The sequence below is a fragment of the Nicotiana sylvestris genome, chromosome 5 (genome assembly GCF_000393655.2).
Source record: "Nicotiana sylvestris chromosome 5, ASM39365v2, whole genome shotgun sequence".
In the NCBI taxonomy this organism is placed as follows: domain Eukaryota; kingdom Viridiplantae; phylum Streptophyta; class Magnoliopsida; order Solanales; family Solanaceae; genus Nicotiana; species Nicotiana sylvestris.
In genome coordinates this window covers 174,669,882-174,680,281 of record NC_091061.1, presented here as the reverse complement: position 1 = coordinate 174,680,281, position 10,400 = coordinate 174,669,882, and the positions used below count along the sequence as shown (strand labels likewise).

The following is a 10,400-nucleotide window of genomic DNA, read 5'->3' as shown; positions in this document are numbered from 1 at the left end:
AGACAAAATTTAGCACGTTATGCAGAAACATGTAATAAGGATCAGATAATAAAGCCAAATATAACAATTATTCTAAGCTCGAATTCTTGAACCCTGAACCAGTGGTTCTGGGTTAAAAAGATATTCCCCAGCAGAGTCGCCAGAGCTGTCACACCTCCTTTTTACGCACCCGCTAGGGCGCAAGGGAGTTTTTTCCAATTAAAGGACAACCGAAACGGGATTTGTTTATTTATTTCAGAGTCGCCACTTGGGAGGTTTAGGGTGTCCCAAGTCACCAATTTTGATCCCGAATCGAGGAAAAGAATGACTCCATGTTACAGTCTGCGTACCAGAAATCCGGGTAAGGAATTCTGTTAACCCGGGAGAAGGTGTTAGGCATTCCCGAGTTCCGTGGTTCTAGCACGGTCGCTCAACTGTTATATTCGGCTTGATTATCTGATTTTATACAAATATGAACTTATGTGCAAATTTTAACTTTTTACCGCTTTCATTATTATTTTTTACAAGGAATTGCAACGTCGTGAAAACATACCTCGAATCACGTTACATCAATGTACACGTGATTGTTGACATATCTCGACTCGGTTGAGATTTGGATTTGGGTCACATAAATGTGCACCCGAGTTAAGGAAAATAAATTATTAAAGGCGCGCTTAAAGCAACTAGCGTATTGTTATTTTGGGAAAAGCCATGAAATTCGCTAAACGGCATGTCCCGAATTCTAAGTATTTTTATACATATACATTTAGAGGGCCCCGCACTTTGTACATCTTTGTTTGTCGAGGCTCGTCTCATTCCTTATGAAAAGAATTTGCAACGTCATGGAAATGCATCTCAGATCACGCCACAATCAATGTACCCGTGGTTAGAGACACATTTCGATTCCGTTGAGATTTGGATTTGGGTCACATAAATGTGCACCCGAGTTTAAGGAGATAACATTATTAAGTACGCGCTTAAAGAGACTATCGCGTTATTATTCTGGGAGGGCCGTGAGATTTGCTAAACGACCCATCCTGGAAACTGAATGCTTCGATAATATACATTTAACGAGGGCCCCGCAGCCTGCGCGTTTTTGTTTATTTTTGTCGAGGCTCATCTCGTTCTTATTTTAAAAGGATATCCTATAGCAACTACGTTTCTTGTCGCGTTTGTCTCTACTAATTGAAAACAGTAGATAGTCCTAATTAATTACATGCTTGCAAGTTATCTATAACAGAATTCCGAGTGCTTGCGCAAAATCAGAAGCACGGCCACGTACACAGTCAGCAGAGCAAAAATTAAAGGCCCAAATCCAGCCCGTGCGTGATGGGCCAGACCTGGGCCATTGTTTGTCCGGTGCAGGCCTGCTTGGTCTGTTTTGACCTGGGCTCAACCTTCGTGGGGTTGAGATTACAAGCCCTGTGTTCTTTGTCTTAAAACATGGTTTAACAGTTATATATGGCAATTTATCGGAAAGGAAAGAACTTAACTGGTAGTGTACGATTTTCATGCTTGGCATACATTACAGACTTATACTACACCATTGAACTAAATCTGAGATACAACCTACTGCCTTGGGCATACTCTTATCACCAACCTATATACACAGTCTAACATTCAACTACCATACATTGACATTTATTAGGCATGAAGACTATCTCCAGCATCCAAAACAAGAATGTAAACCATTATACATTACATGAATATTTAATGTAACAATCTATGTATAAAAGACATTCTTCAGGTCTTTTCATTTGTATTCATGCTCAATTTTTCCAATTACATTTGACAGTGCATTGGTTGTGTACCTGGTATAGAGGACAAAGAAGAAAGGAATGATCAGCTGGGCAGTATGCAATAAACACAGCAACAGCAGATACACAGCAACCACACAGCAACAAACCAACAACCACAAGTGTTTTCCACAGTCCACAGACAACCAGCAACAATTTCCAGAACAAAGAAAACCAACAGATGGTCGAGCACCAAACAAGTGATCCCAGAAAAGAGTAATGAGATGTAGCCAAGAAAACCCAGAATGTTCAATGCAGTAACAGCAGAAAATCAATAACCACAAAAGCTGAGCCAACAGCCAACAACAATCAGCAAAGACAGCTTGAACAACTTGAACTCTTACATAGTTTTCAAATGATACTCATTCACAGTATTCTGAAATCTCTTTCTATTTTTTTTTTCTGAAGACTAAAAGTCCAGCCCATTTTAAGTTCTGAAATGGCCTATTTATAAGCCAAACGACCCAGTGCAGCTAAGCTGCCTGGATCCTCCCACTTGCAGACTGCCCATACTCTTTAAACCCATGCTTAAGCATCTTTTGGTGCCAGCCATTTGTTCCCCACGCCTGGATTATTCTTTAATCAAGAGTTATGGGTTCATTTAAGTATTCATTTTAAACCCCATACTCTTGTGTCTTGTTCCCCATTGGTATTAGTTTAATCCCAAATTAGTACCCTACTTGTCAGCTCATTTAAACTAAGCCTTTTTGTTCTTTTCAAACCCCAGACTACCCCTGTTAAATCTTGATTATTACTGCCCTGCCCATTGTAACATCAGGGCATTTTGAACTTATGAAAGTTCAAATTCAGGACTGCCCTGGACTGAACCTTTTCAGTCATTTTTGCAATGCAAACAAACTCATTCCAGACGATGCCGGGCATTCAGTTAGTGACAAGGTTCAATTAGTCATGTGAAATTATTAGCTCATTTGATCCATCAGTTATAGAAAACTAATCGACGACGTTTATCGAGTCGACTATACTAAATATAACATGTAATAATCAGTCGCTCATATAAACAACACGTACGGGGTCCCGAATGACTTAAAACATTTTTGTTCAATTACTGGGAACCTATATGAGTTAACTTATTTGACAATTAATCTAATTGACGAGCATGTATATCACAGAGTACATTTAGAACACACATAGAAAATCAACCGACCAAATAAAATGTCTTTGCTAGAGATGGAAGAAATCAGGAAAAATAATAGATAATAACAAACAATCACAACAAATCATGTTGACTACTCAATCAAAACAAAGAAAAGAGAACACTTACTGGAAAAGTTTAAACCGAAATGACCCAAGTCCGACTTAGCTTTGACCATTTGAGGCCAAACAAACTTTAATCAGGGTGTTCTCACATGAGAACACCTTGATTAAGGTCTATTAGACCTCGAACCCTTGTTAAGGTCGGCTGGATTCCAAGGCTATCCGTGTTCTAGGTTTTGGATTTTCAGATCTGGTTTTTTAGGAGTTGTGGGTAGATTCGGACCAAACCAAGTTTGGTTTGGTCACGAGGAGGGTCAGGGGAGTGTCTGGTATGAAGATGGGGTGGTTTGGTATAGATCAGAGTTCGACTCAAATCTTCAAATGAAGATTCGAGACGAAGGAAGGTGATTCGAGGCAAATGGATAGCAGATCCATGTTTAGGACAGTGAGGTGGTCCTAGGGTGTTCAGGAGGTGGCCACCGGCGTCCATGCCGCCGGCTTTAATGGCGAGGGAGATGGGGTGGCTAGGGTTTCTAATGGGAGGTTTGGGTTTGAGCTTGGGGACGACGAGATGGGGTGTTCGTATAGGGGGCTGGGTAATGAATTACGTTTATATACGTAAAGTGTAATTAGATCCTGGCCGTTGGATGCATCGAGATTGATGGCCAGGATCTTTTACTTAGAACGGAACGACACCGTTTGGCCTCAGTTGGGGGGTTGGTTCGGATTGGTTCCTGGGTCGGGTTTTGAAACGGGTTACTGATAGTGATCCTGGACCGTTGGATTGGATTGGTTGGAACGGCTGAGATGAGCCGTCCTTGAAATGACGTAGTATTGGTATTGAACTACGTCGTTTTGATGACCGGTGAATGGGTCTTGGGCTGGCTGACTTGGGCTGCTTCTGGGCTTCCAAAATTTGAAATAAAATAGGCCCGATCCGATTTCTTAAATGATTTGCACTCTTTTATTTTGTTTTCTAATTTTAAAATACAACTAAATTAATTAAAAAAAAATGAATTTGAAATACCCATTAATCAATACTTAACACAATTATTCACATACATATATAAAAAAACTTTTTTTAAAATGGTTAAATTACAACCTAGAAATGCATACATATTTTTTGTGAATTTTCTTTTAATGACACATACTTTTTGTATTTTGTTTTGATAAGATCAAATGCAAAATGGACAGACCCAGAGGTGATTAACAGCACATGTCGCGGAAAAACGACAAATTGTACAGCGAGGCCATTTGTCACTATTTTTTGTTTTCCTTTTGGAGTGATTGCTTGTAAAGCAAAAATCACGTGCTTACAACGACAGTACATAGGATGCTGATGTATAGTACTATCTGTAAAGTTAATAAAAATACAGCTAGAGCAATAGCAGAAATGATTATTGCTGGATTTACTGGTCAACTGAAAGGCTGGTGGGATAATTATCTCACCCAGGACCAGCGCTTTCAAATAATAAATGCAACTAAGACTGAAGATGATAAGATTGTTCAAAACTCAGTCTATTCTTTAATCATGAATATCATTGAACATTTTTCTGGAAGATGGTCTGATAATAGTGAGACCATTAGAATAATGCTCCAGAATTTGAGGTGTAAAACCCTCCCATCTTTTAGATGGTATAAAGATGTTTTCTTATCCAGGGTAATGGAATTACCAGGGAGTAATAGTACTCATTGGAAGTCTAAGTTCATAGATGGACTCCCGCCCTTATTTGCTGAAAGGATTCGAAAAGTCCTTAGAGGCACAAGAATGAGTATTGATTATAATAATTACTCATATGGTAAACTATTTAGTGTATGCATTCAGGAAGGTTTAGCTCTGTGTAATGAGATCAAGCTAAACCAACAAATTAAGAAACATCGTCTCACTGAGAGACAACAACTAGGTGAATTCTGTGAACAATTCGCCATTGATATACCATCCCAAAGAAAGAAATCTCATAAAAAAGATTTCAAAAAGAAGAAGGGTTCGCTGGAGAAGCGGCATGAAAAAACCCAAAGAAGAAAGGCTTTTCATAAAGCCAGAAAGGGTTTTATTAAATCTAAAAACCCTCAGGCCTGCTATAAATGTGGAAGAGTAGGCCATTATGCAAAAGATTGCAAGATCAAAGATAAGATCAAATAACTGGATTTAGATGATCATATCAAAGATTCTTTATGTACGATTCTTTTGAATTCTTCTCCAGAAATATCTGATACTGATGAAGGATCTTCATCAACAAGTGAAGACCTAAGGGTCCTTCGTGAAGAAAGTTATACTTCATCTTCTGAAGAAGAACAAGATTCCTGTAATAAGGGACAATGCTCAAATCATTGTTGTAATACTCACCACGAACTCTTTAATATCTACTACCAATTTAGAGATTTAAAGATTAATGTTTTGTCTAATGACAATTTGATTGCTTTACTCTCTCTATATATATATATAGTTTACAAGAAATTGCCTTAGATAAAAAAAATTCAAAAAAATAGCCCGGAACATTTAGGCCCATGGGCCCGGCCCAATGAGCCCTGACCATGTGGGCTTAGGCCCACAGTGGGCCGGTTTCACCCATTAGGACCGTTTGGCTCGGGACCGCCAAAGACCGGCCCACCAAAGCCCGGGACCGTTAGGCCCGGTCCGTTTAGCCCAATTACGCCCGCGCCCGGCCCAGAATACAGCCTTAGTTCTGGCTACGGGTTCCGCGAACTCAGTAGCTTTTGTTCTAACCTTGTATTTGTGTTGAACAATTCATCAATTATTTACAATTTAATAATTTAAAATCCGATAACTTAAAATGCTTAAAATTCAGAACTCATAAGTTTTAAATTCTAGTTTCGCCTCTGATAAGCATTAGTTGACCCAAACATGGACAGTTATTGGAGTATCTATCTATATTCATATTTATCTATGTTTTATATTATATTAAAATTACAAAAAATTTAGAAAAATATCATTTGTCGTTTTTACCCGTTAAAATTACAGTTCACATTGGACGAAATTGTCATTTAATTAGTTTCTTGATGTTTATGATTTTGAAATGGATTAAAATTTTGGTTATTAGAAACTTTCTTTATTTACACTATGTAAGAAGTTCTAAAATATAGGACTTCAAAAATCAATTAAGATTTTACCTTATATAGATCTATTTTTTTGAATATTCATATGAACTATTTGTTATTTTTAAAATTTAAACCATAAGTGGTTCCTATGGACGACAAGATGCGTAAAACGTGGTTTCTATGGATGACAAGATGCAGGAAGCGAAGCTCAGATGGTTCGGGCACGTGCAGAGGAGAAGCCCAGATGCCCCGCTAAGGAGACGTGAGCGGTTCGCTTTAGCGGGTACGAGAAGAGGTAGAAGGGGGCCTAAGAAATATTGGGGAGAGGTGATCGGACAGGACATGGTGCAGCTTCAGATTTTCGAGGACATGACCCTTGATAGGACGGTGTGGAGGTCGAGCATTAGAGTTGTAGGTTAGGAGGCAATGAGCATTTTCTACTTCGTACCGGATGTGAGGCTAGTCCAATAGGGGTTTTGTTTTCGACTGCTAGTGGTTAATGTTATGTTCACACTATTCCTTCGTTTTTCATTGTATCAGACCTTATTTTCTAGTTATTTTTATTGCTTTTCATCTATTTTCTGGTTCTTACAATACTGTTATTATTTCTATGGTTTCTGTTGCTGGTATTACTCCCTCCGGTCCACAATAAGTGATTTTTTGGCCTTTTTTTGTGGTCTAAAATAAGTGATTTTTCCAAATTTCAATAATGAATAAATTATTTTTTTCCTACATTGCCCTTGGAGAAAATAGTGTTAGAGTATGTGTTAGGAGTGTTTATGTGAAGAGATAGCAAAGGTTAATATAGTCAATTTTATTCCTAATTAATGTTAAAAAGTAGATTTCTTAATCTGTGTGAAAATAACCAAAAAATAACTTATTTTGGACCGGAGGGAGTAATATATAGTCTCTTTTCGTCTTCTTGAGCCGATGGTCTGTCGGAAACAACCTCTTTACTCACTCGGTATAGGGGTAAGGTATGCGTACACACGACCCTCCCCAAATCCCACTTATGAGATTTTACTGAATTGTTGTTGTTAAATCGGTTTGTTTTTATTCTTAAAATTACTACGCATTAGGTTTTGAAAAGTAATAATTGATTTGTGATAAAAAATTAAATAGGATTAATATTTGTTATTTCAAGAGTTTATATATTTAAAAATTTAATTTTCAAAGGCTTATATATTTTATAATTTTTTACACATTCATGTAGGGTGCGCAGACATCACGTGTACTATTATTGTTTAGAAAGTGAGTTTATGGGACTTTTTGACTGAGCACATCCACCAATCATCAATACTACTATATTAAGAAAGAATAGAGAAGACTTTGAAGACTGATAATACAAAATAAGCAATTTGTTTTTTGTTATTTACAGTGATGGGAACGGTGGCGAAAGAGGCGGCGATTGATTTACTGAAAAATGAGATTCCGGTGAAGGAAGATGAGCCTCTGTTTCTCTCCGGCGACGTCAACACCGGTCTCGTACTCGTCGACATCGTTAATGGCTTCTGCACTGTCGGCGCTGGCTATTTGGTAATTTTTGTATACATGCATATATTTTTTTGTCTTTATGAGGAAATGGACAGCAAAAAAACAAGTGAAATTTAGAAGGATCTGTATATTCCATCTGTCCTGTTCTGTTTGGATCAATTTTCATTGTATATGTAGATTAATAATTTTTTTAATTAAACAAGTGCATATTTAAAATTATTATAACTGATAGTAATAGAACTACTTTAAAAATCATATTAGAAAAATGCATGATTTTGATTTACAGTTTATGATATACACAATCACTATAAAAGGCAAAAAAATGTTCCAACAAACGAGACGGTTAGAGATAGGTGTATTATTTATATCTGGAGTGTAAAAGCAGGGAATGAAAATTTACATTGGACTATGGAAGAACTATACTTAAGAGTATGCATAGCTGTTTTTTCGATCATTTGTTCCTGGAAGTTCAGATTGTTTTTTTTTTTTTGGGGGGGGGGGGGGGAAGTATATGTGTTGTTGCTTCTGATATTAGATATACACCATCTAAAAGTAGATTCTTTTTAATACATAAGTTTTGTTTATACCTATTTAAATGCGTGTTAGGCATAGCTCGTGTAAAGCTAGGAACTTTTTAGCTCAAAGACTGGAGATGTTTAACTGCTGTGATTAAATTGGTTAGAGATGAACCTATTATGAGATTTATGGATTAGTTGAGCTGGAAATTAAGCCGGTCTACTGTCATTTCTATATAGTATTATATTTATCACTTACTCAGTGATAGACGGTGCTTGGAAAATCATCTTATTTCTTTCCTTAAATCACTATACTTTCTTGGGGTGCAGAATCCGCAGATAAGAGAACCTTGGGTGATAATCCAATATTGTTCTCTCTCTCTCTCTCTCTCTCTCTCTATTCATATGTGGTTCCAATGTTTGTTTTTGATCATTTTGGTGATTGGAGTGGGTAAATCTCAATTTGGACTAAGAAATTGATGTGATCCTTATTCCTCCGATTATTTTTTTTTAATTATTGATTATGATTTTGTGCCATTTACTTTGTTATAGGCTCCAGTAGCACCTGATAAACAAATTTCAGCAATGGTTGATGAGTCGGTTAAACTTGCAAAATTGTTTTGTGAGAAGAAATGGCCTATTTATGCTCTTCTTGATTCTCATCATCCTAATGTGCCCGAGCCACCTCATCCTCCTCATTGTATCGCTGGAACGGATGAATCTAAGTTGGTTCCTGGTTAGTCTTCCCTTCATGTTTTCTCCTTTTCAGTCTAAAAGTGATGTATTTTCAATGAGGTCCATTTATCGTCATATGCAGCTCTGCAGTGGTTGGAAAGTGAACCGAATGTGACACTGCGATGCAAGGATTGCATTGATGGGTTCGTTGGTTCGATTGAGAAAGATGGATCTAATGTCTTTGTAGATTGGGTGAAAGCTAATGAGATTAAAGCTGTAAGTTATCACCATATTTCTCATGAATTAATCAAATTCTGTTTCCATTCCATTCTATCGTAAATTTGGTGTTAAAACAAACATTGATTGGCCGCTGATATTGGGAGTACGAAATTTGTTGGTGTAGATATTGGTTGTAGGGATATGCACGGACATTTGCCTGCTTGATTTTGTGTGTTCTGCCTTATCTGCAAGGAACCGTGGATTTCTCTCCCCCCTGGAAGATGTGATTGTATATTCCCGTGGCTGTTCTACTTTTGATCTTCCAGCACAGATTGCTAACATAAAAGGAGCCTTACCTCATCCACAGGTAAGCTAACTATACATATGCTGCTGCAGAATGATACTAAATGGATCACAGTACCATTTGATGATTTTGAGCTTGTTCTGCGGTATTCCTAGGAAATTAGTGAACAAAGAGATGAATATGATATATGAAGGATGACGGGTAGTCTCCACATTAGAAAGTGAGAAAAAAAGATTTGTTTGGTGTTTGTAATTGTTGCGGTGTATTTCGCAAAAATGCTCTGCACAAGTTCTATATAAGATCCCCATTTTTCCTGTGACTGTTATCAATTTATCATTACACTTTCTCAGTACAAGGTTATTTTAGGACTTCTTTTTAATATTAATTTCTTTTTTCTAAAAAGGAACTGCAATTAGTTGTTTCTGTTTCATGTATTTTAGCCACCAAAGACTTGAGCTTTACATACACTTTTTTTTTCACGCAGCAATTTCTATTTACAAAATTCACTTTTCTCATCATTTGCTGCATTTGCTGTGATAGGAATTGATGCATCATATAGGCCTTTACATGGCCAAAGGAAGAGGAGCAAAAGTAGTTTCAGAGGTCTCCTTTGATACATATGCAAAAGCGACATAATTCTAAATATGACACTCGGATCCAGATTTTCGGGTTTCAGAAGGAAACTGCTACAGCTGTTGCGACTTTACAAAAGACTTCTTAGCTTGCTTAATCTCTATTAAAGTATAGAAAGATAAATTTGTCAATAGGCAACTAACTTTTCTTGTTCAGTGAGATGTGCACCCAAACTTTCTTGTTCCAAAGCTACTATTTCTCCATATTGTATTAGTTCTTGCTAGATTACATTGTCAATGACAATTTGACTATTATCAAAATATTGTAAGCTTATTATATCAACTACTAACTGAATAAGAGTACACCTTGTAAAATAGGCTCACAGATTGAGTAGATTTGGCGTTGCTATGAAAGGCTACTGAAAAGTAGTATCAGCTAATGAAGAATGGTACTGTTATATAAATTCTCTGTTTACACTAACTTGCACATCAAGGCAATACATACAATCCCCAAAAACTTCTCACTTGGAGCAAAAAAAGAAAAGAAAAGAAAAAAAAATGTATAACCAAC

The 10,400-nt window shown here is 37.1% G+C and overlaps 2 protein-coding genes across 2 annotated transcripts; both read left to right on the top strand.

The window, feature by feature from the left end:
• Positions 1–4,383: 4,383 nt before the first annotated feature.
• On the top strand, positions 4,384–5,133 carry LOC104249998 (uncharacterized). Its single transcript, XM_009806536.1, has one exon. The coding sequence runs from the start codon at positions 4,384–4,386 to the stop codon at positions 5,131–5,133; it is 750 nt and encodes a 249-aa protein (XP_009804838.1).
• Positions 5,134–7,261: 2,128 nt separating this feature from the next.
• On the top strand, positions 7,262–10,204 carry LOC104249995 (nicotinamidase 1). Its single transcript, XM_009806533.2, has 5 exons — positions 7,262–7,586; positions 8,612–8,795; positions 8,877–9,010; positions 9,138–9,320; positions 9,798–10,204. Exons 1-5 carry the CDS (start codon positions 7,431–7,433, stop codon positions 9,891–9,893), a joined length of 753 nt encoding a protein of 250 aa, XP_009804835.1. The 5' UTR covers positions 7,262–7,430; the 3' UTR covers positions 9,894–10,204.
• Positions 10,205–10,400: the final 196 nt, after the last annotated feature.

What these genes read in the sequence shown, in the direction of transcription:
- LOC104249998 (XM_009806536.1), top strand. Translation starts at nt 4,384, where the DNA reads ATGATTATTGCTGGATTTACTGGTCAACTGAAAGGCTGGTGGGATAAT.
- LOC104249995 (XM_009806533.2), top strand. Translation starts at nt 7,431, where the DNA reads ATGGGAACGGTGGCGAAAGAGGCGGCGATTGATTTACTGAAAAATGAG. An exon ending in CTGTCGGCGCTGGCTATTTG is followed by an intron (nt 7,587 to 8,611) that starts GTAATTTTTGTA and finishes ACTTTGTTATAG; the next exon opens with GCTCCAGTAGCACCTGATAA. An exon ending in TGAATCTAAGTTGGTTCCTG is followed by an intron (nt 8,796 to 8,876) that starts GTTAGTCTTCCC and finishes CGTCATATGCAG; the next exon opens with CTCTGCAGTGGTTGGAAAGT.